At 41.8% G+C, this 20,754-nt stretch overlaps 1 protein-coding gene across 3 annotated transcripts in view; it reads right to left on the bottom strand.

Annotated features, from left to right (window-relative positions):
- SHISAL1 (shisa like 1) overlaps window positions 1–20,754 on the bottom strand; it is an 82,737-nt gene that overhangs the window by 460 nt on the left and 61,523 nt on the right. For 2 of the 3 annotated variants that reach the window (XM_066568430.1, XM_066568429.1), the window contains exon 5: window positions 7,784–11,433. In XM_066568430.1, coding sequence (XP_066424527.1) covers window position 11,433 — 1 coding nt within the window. In that variant the 3' untranslated portion in view covers window positions 7,784–11,432. Of the gene's footprint in view, window positions 1–377; window positions 487–7,783; window positions 11,434–20,754 lie in introns of those variants that run through there. The other variant, XR_010785212.1, reaches the window with a different exon arrangement.

The raw sequence follows: 20,754 nt of genomic DNA, 5'->3' as shown, positions 1-20,754 counted from the left end.
GGGACAGGTGAACAACTTGCTCGAGTAAAATCCATGGGCAAAAGGGAGTTTGCATCTTTGCCATGACTGCCCCATGCTCTCACCTCCCCCTCTCCTGGCACTTTGGACCTTTGCCAACTCTTTTGCCTTTGAACCACATTGGACAGACCCCACTGTCCCTGTGCTGCTCAAAAACCACAGCAAAACAAAGCAAAACCCCAAGGATACCCCCAACTCTGAACTTCAAAGCAAACAACCTCCCTCCGCCCATTGCTTTGATCCAGAGTGTTTCCACCTCCTCTTTTATATATTTGTGACTTCTACATTTCAGACAGCCTCGTTGCAGAGGAGGCTGCTACAGCAATTCCAGCTGTCTAGAAAAGGCAGTTTTCACATACCAGCTGAGGATTCCATGTTCCAGCTGCTGTGGTGCAAGCAAGGAGCAGTGTCCACAGTGTCTGATGGATGCAGCACAGGAATGTCGCAGCTGGGCTTGGTGGATTTTGCCTGTGGAAAGGAAGCTGACACTCAAAAAGGAGACATCAAATACAGAGATGACTTAATGACTCCTCTCAAAACTTCCTGATGTGGTGCAGGGGGGAGATTTGTATCCATAGTGTGTGGAAGAGAGGTCTGGACAAACATATTTAAATTACTGCAATATTTTTGTTTTTAAACCAGTGTCTGACTGCAAATCCATATGGACTCTGTCTTTGTCATCTTCATCAGAGCACTTGAAAACTTCATAAAGGTTTCCAGGTTGTTTCATTGCAATGTCAGACTTGGACATATGCATCTTTTTAGGGACCAGTTAGTTTCCTTCCCAGGGGCTAGAATGGGGCTGTGGTTTGGATCTGTGCTGCACACAGGGCTGATAACACAGAGGTGTTGTTGTTATTGCTGAGCAGGGATTGCACAGGGCCAAGGCCTTTCCTGCCCCTCAAAGGCCACACTGGGGAGGGGCTGGGGTGCCTGGAAGTTTGGGAGGAGACACAGCCAGGACGGGTGACCCTGACTGACCCAAGGGATGCTCCAGACCCTGTGACATCATGCTCAGTATGTAAAGGGGGAAGAAGGAGGAAGAAGGAGGAAGGGCAGGGATATTTGGGGTGATGGTGTTTGTCTTCCCAAGTCACTATTCCATGGGACAGGGCCCTGCTTTCCTGTAGGTGCTGAACACCTGCCTGCCCATGGGAAGCAGGGAATTAGCCCCTTGTTTTGCTTTGGGTTTGTGTGTGGCTTTTGCTTTCCCTATTAAACTGCCTTTATTTCCACCCACGAGTATCCTGGCTTTTATCCTTCCTATTCTCTCCCTGATCCCACTGGTGGGAGTGACTCTGTGGTGTTTGGTTGCTGTCTGGGGCTAGACCATAACAAGACCTGAGATGGTGAGAGCTGAACTGTGCAGCCCAAGGGCTCAGAGAAAGCTTCTGGCAGCCAAAAACCCACATGACCTCCAGTTGTGGTCTGGCGTTGAGGTCATAACGTGTCTGGCACATTCTCGATGAGAGATTGATTCCTCAGAATATATTGCCAGGCAGATTTGGAGAGAGGATATTTTAGGTAAAAGAAGAATTCCAAGATGAACATCCAGGAGTCTTCTGTAGCTTGTTTTCCAACCGTTTATTGAAACACAAAGGATAATGAAAAGAAATTAAACTTTTACTGCCTGTATGACATTGTATTTCCTGTTGAGCTAAATGTTTTGGGGAGAAATATTACAATTGAATTTTAGCACATTCTTTAGCATGTTTTGGTAGGGACTAACTGCTGCTGCTAACTGAGGCTGCATGTGCCTGAGCTCCCACTGCTTTCTGCTGGAGCTGCAGCCACAGAGACCAGCAGGGGAGGAAATCTTCCTCTGCTTGACAGACAGTTTATAAAAACTGGATAAGTCTCCACTGCTTTAGAAGTCTTCCCCATTGTTCCTCTATCACCATTATAAGAAATCACTTGAGCTCCTTGGGGAGGGGCATCTCAAGACATTCCTGTAATAACATAAGTTCACAGCAAAATTTTGGCTTTGGTTTCACCATAGGCATTTATTTCCTTTGTGTTTTTCAGTTTATGGGAAACAGGGAAGAAAAATTTAGACCATCCATTTTATTCTTTCCTGGGGTTTATTAATTGCCAGACAGCAAGCAATACTTCCTGTACAGTGTGGTTGTTATTGCTTTGTTCTTGCTTCTAATATAAATATTTTTGAGATGTCCTTCTAACTGAATATGTTTGCGTTAAATCAGCAGTTCTCTTCTGTTTATTAAAACCAAACTTTTCCTTATTGAGTATTGTTGCAGAATTAATTACCAGCCTGTTGCTGAGCTCCTTTCTTTTCCAACAAGAGAGGATTAAAGCAGCAGATGCTGGGAATACATCAGCCGCAGCAGCTTTCATAAAGCTTTCCTCAAGGACTTGAACTTGCTGTTCTGTTATGTACGTGTCTTGACATGGAGATCAAATAAGACATTAGAAGAAACTCCTCGTATTTACACCCAAGAAGTCCCTACTAGGAGGACCTGAAGGGAAGACTGCAATATTCTGCAGGCAGGGCAATTTTCTTGGTGTCCTCTCTTTGATACAGTCTGTGGTGAGAAATAGCCCCAACTTTTGGTTCATACCCTGTTCTCTGAATGCCCTACAAGCTCCAGGTGTGATGGTGAACTGCTAAGACCTGGCTGCCACCAATGTATCCCACTCAACCTCTCTGATCTGTACCTTGGAGCTACAAAGCACATGGAAACCCATGAGTAGTTCAGCTAAAACCCATGGCTTTGGGTATGCCAAGGTAGGTTTTCTTAATGAGAAACTTTTGGCTGAAATGGGAAGAAAAAAACACTAAAAAAATCCTGCAGTTGCTTTGGCAAAAGCTTTGTGTTTTTGCAGAGGTCCTCTGCCACCCAGTTTTATATTTTCCTGTTAGTTCTGAAGTTTTCTGTGTGTCTTCCAAGTAGCCATTTTGTTGTGCTCGTTTTCCTGTAGCACCACTGGAGGAATTAATGATGTAATTGGACAGGCTTGAAGGGGATGGCCAAGCCAGTGGCTCGAGATGGGACACGGCACAGAGGAGGAGAGAGTCTCTCAGCCAAGCAGGCTGAAACTTTCTGGGTCAGACCATTCTTCATGCTTGCAGACACATCCTTGGTATGTGCTCACATGCCCTGGGCAAGTGGCGGCTCCCTTTGATCGGGGGTGATCTCTGGGTGTTTGACTTAGCCTGGGAAAGGAGCCTGGCTGAGGTATGAGCCCTCTGCTTGGGTATGTGCAAACAGGGGGGCGGGGGTTCCCTCTGGCTCAGGGGCTCACAGTAACCAGGCACACAGCTTGGCCTTCTTCGGACCCTGCTGGTTTTACCCTACTCTGCTCCAAATTTATTTGCTGCTTGCCAGCTCCCCGAGGTTTGTCTCCTCAATTCACCTCAGCAGCAAAGCCAAAGCCCAACCCCGTGGTGCAAACTGGGTAGCACTGGGGCAGCAGTGTGGGTGTGAATCACAGATGAAAAGCTCACACTTAAAAGTGTTTTTAAAAACTGCTTCCTTCCCTTAGGGCATGCAGATGTTCCTGGCTCCCTGAAAAACAAGGAAGTGCCTCATTGCCTGGTGATGGAGTGAGGCAGAGAGTGATGGGGCTGGAAAACCACTCCTGCGACATGGGGAGACCTGGCAAAGGGAAGGGCAGTGTTCCAGGGATTGTGCCCGCTAGGAGAGGATAGCACAAGGGACCCTGGGTCAAACCTTGGGAAGTGGCCATGTAACAATCTGCCCATAGCATCAGGTTGCAAGTTTTACACAGCTCTGACAGAGTCTCTTTCAGGAACAAGACTTGGTCCAGAGCACGCTGGACCTCCAGTGTGGGCTGGTGTTAGAATTGCATTTGGGAGCCTCTAGTCACTACACAGGTTTGGGCTGCAGCAGGCAGAGAAGGGCTCCAGCAGGCATTTTGCAGCTGGTTAGGAAAGAGCACAGTCCAGCCAAAATATTCTTTCTTTAAGTGTTGAGAAGAAGAAGTGAAACAGAAAACTGGATTTGCCCAAACTGTCCATTCCTGCCAGCAAGGAATGTGTGTCTCTGCAAAAGGCTGTTGGAAGCCTTAGTGCCTACAATCCTACAGCTGAGAAGAAAGAAGATTTCTTAATAGCAGTGATTCTCCCATGGCCTGCTTTCCTGTTGTCTGAACACTGGAGATTGGGAGCAGAAGTTGAAAGTGTGTTCAAGTAGTCCAAGTATTCCTGTTTTATTTCTGTCCTCAATCAGTTCCACTGCTGGGCACTTTTTCCAAACACTTGTGGTTCCCTTTTTGTCGGTGCAATGCTGAAGGACCTGAGGCAGAGGAGCAGATCCCCAGCCAAAGGCAGCAGTCAGAGATGCCTTGGGTGAGCAGAGACCTCCCTGCACAGACTGGGAGGGACAATGCTTTAGAAGGTGAAGCTGTTGGTCCTTGCAGAGAAGTCTTTGCTTGCTGAGGGCCGTGTGTGGCTGCAGCTCTCCTCACAGACAGCAGCAGGCACAACACTCTCCCAAGATTTTTCCTGGGGAAGGCATTGAGAAGCTTAGAGAAGAAGAGAAAACAAGTCATATCTCTATTCACTGCTCTTGTTGTTTTGCAGATGTGGAATGTCTTATGGAGATTGTTTACCCAAAGTGATTTGTTAATTGGACACCTGTGAAGTTTGTTTTGATTCCTTGACCAATTGGGTCAAAGCTGTGTCCTGGCTGTCTCCAGACAGTCATGGGTTTTTCTTTTATATTCTTTACTATAGTATCTTTTTGTATGTAATTTAGTACAGAATTAGTGTAATATAGTATAGCTTAATAAAGCAGCTGTTCAGCCCCCTGAATCATGGAGTCAGAGCACATTATTCCCCGGCTGGGGGATTGCCTGTTTCTACTATAGGCCGTGAGGCATGGCTGGGTCTCAGGGAGGGTGGGAGCACCTCCAGTAGTGCAAAAGCATTGCCTGTCATGCTTAGAGTGCTCCTTGTTTATGGGCAGCGTGGGGAGAAGATGTGAAAGGAGAAATGATGAGTGCAGAGCACTAACAGAAGTCACATCCTGTGCCACTGAGCTACAGCCTAGAAACTCCATAAAAATACAACTGGGGCTTAAGCAGTGCCTTTTATTTATGTGGCATTTCTGTGGGTATTATAAAAAAACCCCAAATTTGTGAGACGCATGGTGTTGCATGATTTCTTTCCTTAGGGTTTAGGGCTTTTAAGGTTTTTTATTAGCTGGAGATGATTTCTTTAACAAAAATCCCTCCAGCTAGCAAAGAAAAGAGGGAGAGGTTGTGAAATGACTTGAGCTCCTCTATCTGCATAATAATAGCAGATCCAGCACAAGGATGCTGTGTCTCCTTGCTAGATAAATTCTCAAATGGCTTTTTCTGGTGGCTGCTGAGAGCACAATCACTCAGGGAAATAGGAGGTGGACTGTGTGGTTAAAATGATAATGGACAACAAACCCCAGCTATCACAAGCTCACTTCCTACTGTGCTCCCACCCACCCCAGCAGCATTTTGCAACATAAATTCTTCCAGCAAAAGCCAGGAATGCTTGATGAAGGTGGCTTTGCAGGAATAGTTTGATACTGCATAGAAATAGTAGTAATGATGCAATATTCTTAATTCTCAGGACAGCAAATACTGGAGAGCAGAGGAGGTAGGCCTTATCCTGGGGAGCAAAAGCTTTGAGGTAAAATGGAACACAGCTTTTCAGATGTTTCAAAGGTTTCAACTGTTTTCAGTAGTTTCAACTGTTTACATACCTGAAAAAACAGCATTTTTAAGCAGTAACTATGAGGCAGTCAAAACAAACAAAACCCATGTAATTCCCAAAAATGCCTTAAATTAAATCTCTGTAGCTGGCTAAGGGGAGAGTATTCTCAAATGTTCCCTAGATCAAGCTTTTTTTAGTTTGTGTGTTGTCAACACCAAGGATTTAAACCTGATTTTCACTGCTAATTCTCATTACAGCAAAGCAGCAGCAGTAGCCACTCATACCTAATGTAGTGGTATGTTCCACCTCCCACCCCCCAAGTAAAGTTTTTTCATTTTCCAAATTAAACTAATTGTTTGGAATAGCTTGGGTGAGTGACAGAGTTTTGTTTTCTTGGAAATAAAAATCAAATCTTAGCTCTCTTTTCTCTCCTTGTCCTTCTGTATGTGCGAACAACCAGCAAATCAATGAAGTCTCTGCTTTCTAGTAAGAATAAACAGTTTAAAGGAACTGGCTGTGATGCTCCTGTTTGTTTTGACTTGGTGATAATGGCAGTCTGCAAGTCAAAATCAGCATTTTAACATCTCCCATAGAAATTCCAGAGGTATTTATTTGCTCCTTGGTATATAAAAGCTGTTGCTGGTGAGCATAATGTGCTGAATATAACCCTTACTCAATTACTAGAAGCACATAATAAAAATTGTTGAAACTTGGTGAGGGAGCTATAACACACCCAATCCATTGATTTATGTCCTTTGTCTCATATTTAACTGTTTTCACAATTGCAGGTGCAGTTTGAGAAGGGGACTGGGTTGCAATTACATGTAATTTTACACATATATGTATTTTTAAAGCTGTTTTTTGTCCTCTTTCTTTCTACAATACCTTCCATAAATCTTAGCACAGTGGAGTGCAATTGTAGTCTCTTACAGTTGTAAAACCCCTAAGAATTACTGAAGTGTTGCTTTAATGAAAATGATCCTTTTCTACTTTAGAGCTCATATGCTTTGTTATAGAAGCTTCAGAAATGCACTTTGGCACATGAAGTAAATGACATTACAAAGGATTTCTCATCCTTCCTTTAAAATTTGGCTATAAAATCTATTTTTGATGGTTTAGGTATATTTCCACAGCACAGTCTCTAGTCTGAGGCTAGTGATCTGATACTGAAAGGATAATTTCTAATGGGAAAAGGTACTGCTGTGTATAAATGGCAGGACTTCAGTCAGATACCAAGGATTTGGGATGGGCCAAGGAGGACAGCAAGTGCTGGACAGGAAAACAGCTGAGGAGAACTCAAGCTTGGGGGCAGCAGGACATAGGAAGAATTCTTTCTGTTAAAGGAAGCAATCTGTTCCAAGAGTTGATGTTGTCAAAAATACTCCCTTTTACTAATGGGAGAGTTGAAATTTCAGCCCAAAGCTCTCAGTATTTTGGGAACATTGGCAATGATGCCTCCTAAACAACAGGTGACAAAGAGACTTGAGAGAGTGTCTAAAAAATCTAAAACTTCCTGGGGAAACTGTCCAAGTCCTTCAGCCTGGAAGCAAAGAACAAATTAAATTTCTTTTCCCTGAGAGTTGTTGGTCCTGCCTTTTTGTACAAAGTAAACTAAACTGTGTTTGCCTCAGCAGAAGAGATGAGCCATGTGGGACAGAGTACTTTATGTGTCAAAGTCAAAATGTTTCTTTCTTTCTACTTGTTTGCAGTTTGGCCTTCTCAGCTTGCCTCGAGTAGCGGAAAGACTATTTCTTAGCAATCTCTCTTCAGTGTCCCACACTTCCCTCTTAAATACCTGGTATCAGCAACTGCTGGAAATGTGAAGCAGACTAAATGGAATACATATTGACTAATGCAATGGCTTTAATGTTTTTTTTTTTTTTGTGGTGTGGTTTGGCTTCTTGGGGCCCCTTCCCCCCATCTCTAAGTCCATTCTTTGGGTTAAATACACTCACTGCATTTTACCCTTGTACAGAATATGGGGCTATGGGGTTCTGGTATCTGGGGATTTCCTGCAGAGGGAAAGGAAGCCACAAATTTTGAAGATATTGAAAAACTCAGAAGCTCAAATCTCTACAGCTATTCCAGACAGCCTTTGAAACACTAAAGCAAGTTTTATTACAGAGATTAGTTTACATTACACTCATTTATTAAAACCTAAGGACATCTTTATAAAAACTACTGTATATAAAGACGAGAGCAGTGCAATAGCAGTGTAAAACACATTTTTGGTTTGCTTGGCAATCACTTTAGAAAGACAACATAATTCATAATATGAAGTTAGAGAATGCTGCAAAAAAATAGGACAGGATCAGACCAGAAACTAGATTAGCAAATCACTGGACCCTGGCACGTGTAGATTTCGAACACCAAGTGATATGGAAACAGTGTTATCATCAATGTATCAATAAAGAGAAATCACTGCAACCCTACAATTTCTAGTTAGCTTAATTAGCCTAAAATAGTCTGCTGACTATCAAAATAGACTATTGTACTGTATATATATTATTTTCTTAGTAAGTTACTACTTTTGTAAAAGGAGGACTAGAAGAAATGCCTGTCTTACAGAAGAGAACTTTTGAAGCTGAGAAAAGGTGTTTCTTCCCAGCAGTGGTTGAGGTTTTGTTTTTGTTGCTTTACTTTTTATACACAGTCACAGGTGGTGGAATAGAACAGACTTTAAAAAATCATTTTGTCGTGTTAACTTTGCTGCTTCTTCAAGTGGGCAGTCCTCATACAGAAATTACAGCTGTAGTAAAACTACAAATAATAGGTGTCTAAAATAGCTGCTACAATATGCTGAATTATACATTAAAAGGCCAGATTATTTTCAGTCTGTTTTTTGTAAAATCCATAACCAGGCATGAAAGATGGTTAAATTACAACACCAAGTCCTGTACAAGCTTTATAACTTAACTTTTTATGTCCTACATTATACACAGCAATTGAAGTTGGACACAGTTCTCAGTGAAACAGAAGAGAGGAAATTATTTGGGCAGGGGAAGGGGCTTCTGGAGCAGGAAGCTCCCTAACAGCCACTGAGACAGAGAGCTGCCATTGTCACATGCGAGGTATAATGTATGCACTTTTTTAAGTGTTAATTTCAGAACCCTTATTTTTCCAAACATATCCGAATGGGCATAGAAAAAAATACAATAATTTTAGTCCAGATAATTTCTTTTAGAGAAGGATTGCATTTGAACCAATATCTCTGCAGAAATAACTGAAAAATTCATTGCAGTTTATCTGGTCCACCATAGTTTTGATCAAGTAAATTCAGAGGGATATCAGAGCACAGCTACAGAGGTGGATGAAGTGTTCAGGTGGCTGTTTGTGTAGCCAGTGCTCTTTTCCAGTGTCCCAACAGCAAGGAAGAAGGGCTGATAGAAATGATGGTAGGGAAATATGTAGTGCACTATTTCCCTTTAATTTAAGGCCCAGTTAGCATTAGTCTTATTCAGGATCTTTTATTCTGCTGAAGTAGAGAGACTATCAGGTGATTATAGCAAACAATTGATGAAGAATTGTTCACCAGCTACAACATGGATTTATCCATAAATTAATTGGTAGGCAAAATCAGAATTTCAGCCAGAGAATATCTACCTTATATTTACTGGCTCTGTATAGAGAATAAAAGAAAACAAACTAACGAAAAGCACATCCATTACAAGGTATACGTGTACTAGAAGTAAAGCATAAAACTGCTCATTAATAACGCACAATTCCCAGAGGGAAAAAAACCCTTACAAAATACAGTAAGTCACACAAACCAGTATCTAATACAAATTCCTCTATGAACATAAGCTTTTTCCAAAGCTCTCTGTGGCAGTCATCACCTCACAATGAAAGTAGGTGCTGGGAGAAGTAAAAGGACCAAGCAGTTACTGCAGAATGCCACACTGGTTACTGTGGATACTTTCTTGGTTGTCTGCAGGGATTATGGATCTTGGAGCCAATGGGGAAGTGTGGAGGAGCATGATGTTGGCATGGATGGCATCACCTCCAGCCACTCAGTTTGCTTTTCTTTTCTTGGAGAGTTCCTAAGGTGTAACACAGGTGTAACACCCCAGGTGCACTGTGGCAGCTCCCTTAGGTCTCTCCAAGCTGGGGGGATGTGCAGGAGCTTCTGTGATGAGTGAGAGTGGGCCAGGCTTCAAGCTTTCCTTGGACAGGATGGAGTTTCATGCCTGCAGGGTAGCACTCCCACCTGTGAATTTGTTCTTTTAGGCAATGCCTGCCCCTACTCAGTGATACCTGGCATGTTTAGTTGCTGGTTTACAGAGAAAAGGGGCATGTCCGTGTTGGCATCCTAGTCAGATTGGGCTTTATTTGAAGACTGGGCTTCCACTCCTGTGGTGTCCAGCCTTGTTGGGTCCTCCAACACTATTTATTCCTTCATGGTTTTAGTCACATACCATCCTGAACTCCAGTAGCCATGAACTAACTCAAATCACTGAGAAGAGTGTCCCCATTGAGTTCAATAGAAAACTAAAATTAATTCAGGCAAAGGGGTACAAAAGGAGCACTTGATTATTCATTAACAAGTTGTTCCTCATGTTGTGGTTAAATGGTAAAATGTAAGGTTATTTTAAGGTTACTGAGATTTGCAGGACAAAATATTAGATATGAAGGATTAAACTGGCATTATCATGGCTTTGTGTTATGATTTCCAGATGAACTCCTCTGTTTGCTTGTCACTACCAGGTTCTCCATGCAAATATCTTAAATAACTGAATTTCACAGGATTTGCTCATGTAATTGGTACTGTATGATTTTAAAATAACCCTGCCCTGTAGAAAGTTAAGTCAACCTACTGCAACCCAGTGATCAAGTGCTCCACATACCTCTGTGGCAAAGTCATTGCCTTTCTGGCTTACAAATGGATTCTGAGACTTGTGTGGGGTAAACTCTGCAGTCAGGCAGTGGCTGAGGGAATTTGACTATTGCCTTAGAAAGGAGGGGGACAATGGTATTATTGCTTTTGAAATATACAATTTGTTGGGTTTTTTTCTGTTTTGCTTTCAGCTTCAAGGAGTATGGGGGTGGAATGGTGTTACATCCTAATAAAGGATGCCCTCTTCAAGAACCTAAATTTAAGATGGGCTCGGATAGTCTTAGCAGAGTCATTGCCAGTGATCTAAAAATGTTCATTATGGTTGAAGTTAGCCTGCAGTCTGACTCAATGAAAGGGCTCTGCTTACCTTTGCAATGCATAGGACAATATGGTTAACAGTGATGTGGATTACCAGCATCTACCCTATTGTGACAAAATATTCACCAGAGAACTTTGGAAAAACTCACATTCAGGATTCTGACACTTAGGCTGAGATTAGGCTCAAATGGCAATTGATGGATGGGGAGGCAAAGAAAAGTTATCTACCAAAGGTTTTTCTTGTGGTCATTTTCCACCTTTGTGTGGATTTGCCAGAGCAACGTAATTTTCTTCCTACTGAGCATTTTCACAAATATGATGCTTCCTTTCAGAGATAACAGTGTCAGTCTAGAATTAAAATATTGCTTACAGACTACTTTCTCCTCGAGACTCTTTCTATATCATTTGTCTGTAGAAGTTGTTTGAATGGTGTCTGTCTTCAGGTGACTTGCTCAATCTTCCTCTTGTAGTCTTTCTCTCTCCTACTTATCCATAATTTTTTCAGCTCTTGAAATTTAGGTGATTTTCTTGAAAGCTGCTCCTTGAAGTCTGGTCTTACCTCTCCCATCTTGAGGCACATCAATATAATTTTCTGGAAGACATAAAGCACAAATGGTTTCCATCATATTTCAGGAACACCCAACAAAAAAGTATTTCCTGTAAAGAAAAACTTGTAGTATTCCCAGCTGCAGATTTAATTTCAGGAGGCAAGAAAGAAGAAGGAAAAGCATGAGGAAGAAAGAGGAGATGTTAAGAGGCTTCTACCTTCCTTTGTTAGTTCTGTTTGGTCTGGTATGACCTTGTGTGTGCTATTGATGGCTGCATTCTCCTTCTCTTGTTTGATTCTGCATAGCCAGAGTGGGAAGCTAAGCTTGTTTCTCCCTGTTCATGTTAAACTGGTCCTGGCTGCTTACTCTGATCCCTATTCCTTTCCTATGATGAGAAAATGTACTTCTATTTCCCCACATATACGTGGGTAAATAATACATTTATCTGCTTTCCTTACAGAAGTGTTGTAAGTATTACTAAGCTTTTTGCTTGCAGCACTTTCTGGACATTACAGCTGCTTTAAATCTGCTACTTTAAATCTTGTGCAGAGTGTGCAACTGGCTGTGGGGTCCATCCACAGACAACTATGGCAGGGTGCAGGGGGCTGTGCTGAAAGTCCAGCTAGGGTATGTTTTGAGGCAGACTAAGATCACTAATCATAGTAACAAATTAAAGAAATACATCTCTTTGCTCAAGCAGGTAACAAGTGCAAGATGCTGGACACTGCAGGGTTGGGTATGCAGCCACCAGAGCCATAGCACAACAGTGTTATCTTAATTCACATTGAGGCATTTTTCACAGTACTGTCATCCAGGGAGTAACTCCAGACAGAAATCTGAGATTTTCTTACAACTCTGAGGGTTTAAGCCTTCGCCCAAAACTCAGTCACATGAGACCTGCCAAGGTTTGACAGCTAATTCCTTTCTAATAATCAAATAGCCTACACAGCATTTTTCATGTTAGAAATACAAAAACAAAAAAAAAAGTTTTGTTCTGTCACTTATCCTTTTTTGATATAGGTAGAAATGCATATTAACATAACATGCAAACCTGCCTCTTGTAAGGTCTGCACACAGATGAAGTTTAAAATTAGTTGTTCATATCTAGGAGAGAGTCTCAGGAGACTTAGCTATAACTAATTAAAAAAACACCTGGGGAGAAAGAAACTGCACACTATGAGTGCATATCATGGCTTGCAGGCACCTCTGTCCTTCCCAGCACCTTCAGTTGTTTCATCTCTTTTGTAAATTGCCACATGTGCTTCCCCTCCTGTGAAATGCTTTATTAATCTGCTATCTACATAATTTAAATCACTAGACTGTTTGACAGGATACAGTTTCTTTTATTATCTATCTTTGTTTTTAAATAAATGTTTAGAGATGAAGGAGATAGAGCAGGCATTTGTGTGTCCCAGGACAGACTGTAATTTTAAACATGTCAGACCTATCAACCAGTTACTCTTTTCCTCTACCTGAGTGTCCCCATATTGCTGCTTGGGGATATCACAGGTAGAGGAAATACACAATTTCAAAAAGAAACAATATCACAGGTCCTTCTTCAGGTTAAGGTAAAATCAAGAGTGTCACCAAAGTGAGAGTTACTGGAGTTCTTGGACCCAAAGACCATAGCAAAGTTCATGAATATTTGTCTGCAGCACAGAAGCAAAAATACCACTCCTGTGAGTAGCTCTGATTTCCTGCCAATTTTTCTCCTCTGTCTAAAGCCATGGGAGAATGAGTGGGAGGATGTGGGCAGCAGAGCCAGACCCCACTCAGCTCTGGAAGCCTCTTACAGCAAGTAGGGAGTATTTACCCTGCATTTTCCAAGCTGGATGAGTCTGGGCCAAATCCACAGCTTCTCCATGAAACCAAACCCTGACAGGACAGTTGCTAAGCTAAAAGGTCCTCTTCCCTTACAATAAATGAAGTGGGGTGTGTGATTGATTGATTGATTGATTGATTGATTGACTGGAGGCTGGACCAGTAAGGTTGAGAGGTACTGCTTCACATCATTTTGCAATAGCAGGATCCCATAAAAATACCTGCATTTTCCTAAGAGAGATGAATGCTAATTTCCATGTGCAAGAGTGTTATATTCCAGTCCCCCAACACAGTGTGCTTGGCAACAGAAACCCTGTGTTTGTCACTTCTGGTCACTTCTACAGGATTTTAATGCACTTAGAGCTGAAGCCTGTGCTCTGGAGGTGGCTCAGGTTGCTCCTTTTCCCTGTCAGAGGTTATTGTCACTGTACAGCACCCCAGACTGCTCAATGAAAAGCACCCAGGCAAGCCACTTCAGCAGGGGAGACCTTCAGATCAGATATTGGGAAGAAATTCTTTACCATGAGCGTTGTGAGGCCCTGGCACAAGTTGCCCAGAGAAGCTGTAGCTTCCCCATCCCTGGAAGTGTCCAAGGCCAGGTTGGACAGGGCTTGGAGCAGCCTGGTCTAGTGGAAGGTGTCCCTGCCTGTGCAAGGGGTGGAACTGGATAAGCTCTAATGTCTCTTCCCACCCAAATCATTCTGTGATTCTGTGATTCTCATTGCTTGACAAGGCAGCAGACAACTAAAAGATTGCCTCCTCTTTGACAGCAGTAATTGCTTGGTAGCTCAGTTCTGCTGGAATGAAATGCCGTCTGTTAGTAATGAAGGAATGATTCAGAGCCTCTGGAGGCAAGTTTTTCCAGAGATTTCTGCCATTTTTCTAACAAATGAGGTAAACAGTTGCCACATTCACCATTACAAGGCCTCTGGTTAAAAAGTGCCATGGATCACCACAGTCCCTTCAGGCCTCAGATACGCCCTGGATCCAAGACTTACACGAGTTGTGGCTCGCACTTCACACGAAAGCAAACAGCCTCTGCAACTGTTCAGGTTTTACTCTGGCATAAAATGGCACTACACTGATCTGAGCAGGCCTGCTGTGGTATGCATCTGCCTTCCAGCATGCTCACTGTGACTGGGAGAAAAGCTTTTGCTGTCTCTGGCACAGGCAGAGCTGGGATGCCAGGCTAAAAAAACAGCTTTCTGCAACAGGAAGCCCTTGGTGGCTACACCTATTGTTACAGGAAATAGGAATGTGCCCTCTTTGCCCAGAAATGGAAGGACAAGGGAGGATAAAGCATGATGCACAAGACTTTGTAAAAGCCTCACCAGATTGAAAGGGAGGACATGAGAAATTAATTGCAGGAAAAGCACTAAATGTCTAAATATATTTCAAACCAGAAAGAAATAGAAATAGAATATAATCTAATCCCTCTGCCTGTGGATCTGCCAAAGAGCAGGGAAATAATTTTCATCATTTGGAATCTGTAGACTCCTATGGCTATATTATACAGAGCATGTAACATTATATCCAAAGTATATAGTGAAAGGTTCCTTGCATTATCAATACTAATTCTTGAAAGTTACAAAATTCCAGAGTGAATGCCACTCGTTCAATCTCAATTTGGCCATCTTGTTCTCATGAAAGAAAGTGGAAAGTCTGAGACTTGACTTTTTAGGTGGGGCTCCTCATCTTTTTTTTTGGGAGAACATCAAAATAGCTGAATGATTCAGGTTTTTCTAATGCAGAGGAAACTTCAACAAAAAGAAAAATTTGCTTCAGGTTGGCTCAATACCAAAGAGATTGAATGTTCAGGAGTTTTAGAACTGACAAGGAACAACTCAGCATTAAGCAACAGTCCAGGGTGCTGCCATCTTGCCATAAAGGAGCATTGGATTTGCCTCTATTTTCATCCCCAGGCTGAATTACCTCACTTTTGATGGATCACAAATTCTCCTATGGTCTAGCTGTGAAATGCATCACAGCACCTGCATGAGGTTCAGATGGGAGGAGGACCTTAAGTGGTGGCAAATCAATTTTGTCACAGTCACTGCTAAAAATGACCACCATCACTGACAGCCTCTGCTAATATTTCTAAATAATAGCTGGCTCAGGGAAGACAGACATCTGGTGCTGAAGAGTTTACACAAAAGTCAGGCACTGGATATGTTCAACTTGGAAAACAGCCTGAAATTTCAACTCAAGTGTTGTTCCTCTTGTAGCTGACAATTCTGCAAAAATGGAGAGAAATGTCAAAATATGTTTGAAAGCAAATACCTCAGGATGGTGTTAAGGTTTAAATGGAATAAATGTGCAATGCATGCGTGATTCGCCGGAGTTAAACAATGTTGCTTTGCAGGTGGGAAGAAAGCATTTGGATTATTTAAATTTCCCTTGCATTATGCTTAGGGCAGTGTGTTTGCTCACGCTGCAACGAGCTAACATCAGCACAGTGTCTGTGAGTTCAGACACAAGGTGTGAATGTCACCTGTCAGGCTGTTCTCCCTTCCACCTAGGAAATGCAGCTGGGGACCAGGCATGTGCTTACTTCCACTGCTCTTTCACAGCTGAATCGCTTGTCTGTGTAATGGGAGCTAATTATCACCTAAGGGCATCATGTGTAAAAAGGTGATTGCTGTCAGCTGTCTCAGACTTCCCAGCATTGACTGTTTACAATGGATTTCTAGAAAGACTTATTAGTAAAAAAAAAACTTGTGAAGCAGTTTTAAAGAAGTTTCCATCTGAATAGTTTGATATGAGTGCTGGTAAGTCTGCTTTTTAAATTGTTCACCACTATTATTATCGATGCCTTACTTGAAGGGATGGGACTACTGTCAGGCTAAAAACGATTTATTACTCAGATAAACATCAACCTCAAAGGCTGTGAGATTTTAGAGGCGTAAGAAGTCGGCCATAGCTCAAGGTAGTCAAAAGCTTTTTCGTTACAAAGCAATATATAACATTCCAATCCAATAGAAAAGTTTATTTTGTTTTTGTAGCCTATCACCTGAACTTAATTCTGCTGCACTGCAAATACTTTTATCCAATAGGCTATTATTACATGTACACACATATATGTCTATGATAACATCTAAACTCAGCTTACTCTGTACAATTACATTGCTACACTATAAAGCCCTTCACCATCTTACCCAATACCATTTCTTACTTACTTAAGGTATATTCTTACTTACAACTAGAGAAACGGAAGTTTATAATTTTTCTGCTTAATGTCTGTGTAATTTTTTTTACATCAATCCAAGCTTCTTCCAAGGCTGTAAATCAAACCCTTCAGTATTGGTGGAAGTTTCTAGCTTTCCATTTCCTAAAACCACATTTCTTAAGAATCTCACCTTTTATGGACCAGTCGACGCTTATGCAACTCCCATAAGGGCTCAGGGGATATAACCTGAACTGCACATAGCATCACATCACTTCTGTGAGCTGCTCCCTGGTTTTGGAGGAACTTTAGACACTTTGGAAGCTCTCGTGTTCCCAGGGGAGAGGCTGGCTTGGGCAGAGAGAGCTGCTGGCAGATGTCAGGCAGGTGCCTGCTGTCCTGCAGAGGAAGGCTGGTGGATCAGGGGAGGTACAGGGCTGCTCTCTGTGTCAGAGGGACAGACAAGGACTTGGCAGATTTGAACTCCACTGCTGCTTATTTTCCAGATAAATCTGAAAACAATACTAAGACCTTCTAATTACCAATAGCTGTGTACTCCCCCACTGGAGTGCACTCATCCATGAGATTAGGATATCACACCAGTGGAGGGGCTTTCTTTGCCTCTTTAAATTTCTTCTAAATTTGATTCCATGACTTTTTGCTGCTAATATTGAGTTCAGAGATGGTTTTCAGAGGAACACTTTACCTATATGATGTGTTTGGGCTTCACACTGGTAGACTTACTGGTTTGCTCTTGAGTCTAGGGCAGTGCTGTGATCTGGAAGCCAGAGAGCTGGGAAACAAATTGCAACCAGTCAGGAACTGGTTTTGGTACAACACTGTGGTCATGCTACCAAAGATCTGGCTGTCTTTTGGGAAGAGAGACTTAGGATCTGCTTGGATCCAAGGCCTGTCCTACAAATGGATGCAGGAGGAGGTTTGGCACTTGCAGTGAGCCTGGAGAGCTGCAGCAGGCAAGGACTGGCCTCATCCAGCTCCTTCCCCTGAACTGTGGGTGCTAAAACAGCAGCTGGCTTAACTTCTGTCATTAATATGGCTGCCTGGCCAACAGAGCAAAGCTGGGAGGGAAAACCGGTTTCCTGTAGAGAGAGTCTCTGGAATATCTATAATTGTACAAATTAAATACATATTTTGTCCCATCAGCTGGGTTGGGTGGGAGAGGAATGAAACCATACAGGATATGATTTTCTCTATTTTTTTTACTAATGGCCATATTTTACCATACTCACTTGCAAAGAGCAGTGATTTGAAACCATTTGGGTTGCTAACATAAATAAACATTACGTACTGTAAATAATGGTTTCTGACGTAATCCTATGCTCCTGAAAGTCAAGTATTTTTCAATTAGTAGCAGTTTGTTCATTTGATAGTTCCTGAATTGGTTGATACTCCTGAACACTGTTCTGCAAAGTAAAAACATCCAGGAGAATTTCTGAGGTTTGTTTTTATTTTAAATGGAAATATGAAGCATTCAAAGTTTGATTTACAAGTTTTGAATGGAGGAACAGATGAAGGTTTGAGCACATAAACTGAAAGATGATCACTGAAAAGCTGTGGTTTTTCCTCACTGAAGAGCTGCATTCTGACTTTTCATGATCTGAAATGTTTTCTTCCTCTTCTTAAGGTTATTTCAGAAAAATATTCAAAACACCCCAGGCCTTCCAAAATGTCTTAGAAGAGTAGATGGCCAATTACTAGTAAAACTGAAAATTAGTTTGGTTTACTAATTCTCCAGATATTAATGAAACTCTTGTGTCACTACCAGGCTGCCTGAAACAGGTGTGTGGCTTGAGGCTGAAATTCATCTGGTTGATTGTTGATGAATTTTCCTGCTAATATGTGGCAGTCCTTAAATAGCTGATATGCCTGAACCAAAATTTCTTTGTATGATTCAAAAAAACCCACAACCCTGGTTTTGCTATGTAAACAGTTTGAGCTGCTTTCAAGTTTTTTCAAGACCCCAAGGCATCACAATGCCAAGCTGAATGTGGGTATCATGTGAAGAACTCTAGACTTATTATTCCACTTGAGACTGTTCTCATTTTCACATCTTTTTCATGTAACTGGAGTGACCAAATAGCTTTAATTGCACTCCTATCATAGAGTAAGATATTTAAAAACAGAGGAACTATTGCTAGAGGCAAGAGAGTATTTTTGTCTGCTTCTTTAAGGTCCAAGTGTGTTGCTTTGGAAAGGAGACTTATTGCTGTGTGTAGTGTAATTTAATGGCATAGATACTCTAAGTGGGCTTACTCCCACCTAAATACAGACATCAGAATGCTAAAATGGTTAATTGCTAGAGAGTTACCTCAGGGTCCTTTATTGTCAACAGCAAACAACTCTGAAGAGCTACTCTACACCTGCAGAGCTACTCTATTCTTCCTCAGATGGGCTCTAAATGAAACTGATAGTGCAGGAACCTCAGAGTCCCAAGCCTAACTTAGAAAATGAGAAGCCCCACTGGCCCCAAAAATGGAATTACAAAAATGTGCAGCAGTAGTACAGATTTCTCTTAACATTATCTTCACTCTCACACTGCCCCATGCAAATATACCAGTTTCTACGTAAATATATGAAACTCTGTTTTACAATCCAGTACCACTAAGTGGAAGGGTTTCTGTAGTCTCCATGTTCTGGTTAGAAAACTTCCCTCAAGTTTATTCATGATCAGATTTGATGAGCACATATAACAGACCCCTAACATCCTAAAAGATTCTGATGGAAAACCCAAGGCCTGTAGGTATTTCCTCAAACACAGCTACCTCTGGAAAAGGAAGCAGATTCTTATCCTACATCAGCATATGCAGTCCTAGATTTTTTCCCCCTATCTCACAAACTCAGTTCCAGGAAAGGTGAATCCCTGAGGCTCATGACATGCCAAGAGGTGCTGCATGTTCCTTTGGGTGGGGTAATAGATGAGCACTCTCTGCAGCAGAGCTTGATCCTCAATTTGTTCTTGGTAGTGCTGTAAAAGCTCTTAAAAAAGCTGTGAACTTGAACTATTTCTGCATTAATGGTAAGGACTGAGCTATCTCTGATTCCAGCTCTTCCCAATTTCCCAAAAGCTGATGTCACCAGCTTTCAAAATCTGTTCCTAGAGAGTGGCTCTGACATCCCTCAGACACTCAAATATTCTCCATGTGTGCTGAGCTCTTATACAGCAGTGCCAAACCATTCATCTTAGATGCAGGAGAGCACAGTGGAAATACAGGAGGCTTTACAAGAGCGTGCCCTTCTGTGTTAAAATTCAGGTACATGATAGGAGAAAAAAGCCTCCTTTCGTGCTGACTGACAATCTGAATTTAATGGATCCTCTAGAAAGTGAGGTTAAAAAAAAAAAAAAACAGTAAAACTTGGCATGTGATTTATAATGTAGCTCATTAGGACACTGCCTTTCCCCACTTACATAGTCTCCTAATGCACTGAAAATATTGGCAGGGATTTTTAAAAACCTACAAGCACCAAAACTTTGGTTCAACAGTATTGCTTGATTCAGAAAGAAGAGCACTAATAGAGCAACCTGGTAATTTTTAATTTTTAATATCTGTTTATTTATAAACGAAGGACAATTTAAAAGGCTGTCTGTGCAAGCTATACTCAGTATAGCTCACAGTATCTTTACCTATGGGGATGGTCAATTCTAAGTGTTGTAACAGGTTTTTGCAAGTTACAGCTGAGGGTAAATGCAGCTCAGTTATACAGGACAATGTGGTTTGTACCTTGGCATTAATTGAACAGAAACTTTAGTGACTAGAGGAAAAATGTGGCCAGATGTAAGGAAGGCATGTGTTTATTTATGTATCTATTTATCTGGCCTGCAATTCCTCTATATAATCTTTGACATTTTTTATATAGGTACAGTTTTGTTTCTGTGTAAAATTAAAGAATAATCTACTGAGCTAAACAACAGCTCAGGCCAGCCTACATCAGGTGAATATCCTGCTCTTTTTTGCCCTAATGTCTTGGCATCAGCAAAATTCAATCTCTTAAAATTGCTGCCTAGCATGTCTTGATGTCCAACAGAGGCTAAAACCCAACCACTTGCATGGAAATTGAACTGCTGAAACATGCTGCAAGGAAAAAGGCGTCAGTGAAACATTAGACTGGAATGTTCTGGTACCATTTGCAGAGCTTTGAGGAGCTGACTTCTTTGAAGCCCACAGAAGTCAAGAAAACTGAAAGCCACTGAGATTTCAGGGGACTTATGTTAGAAGCAGGACAAGAGTTTGTCTCAGATTGAAAGAATGTGGCAGTGTTGGTTTACAAAGCAGATCAAATGAGTATATTACTTGAACTGGATCTCAGCTGGATCACTAAGAAATACTCCAGGCTCTCATTCCCCTGCTAGGAGGGTGAGTGC

The sequence above is a fragment of the Molothrus aeneus genome, chromosome 32 (assembly GCF_037042795.1).
Source record: "Molothrus aeneus isolate 106 chromosome 32, BPBGC_Maene_1.0, whole genome shotgun sequence".
NCBI lineage: Eukaryota > Metazoa > Chordata > Aves > Passeriformes > Icteridae > Molothrus > Molothrus aeneus.
This window is presented reverse-complemented; position numbering and strand designations above follow the sequence as displayed.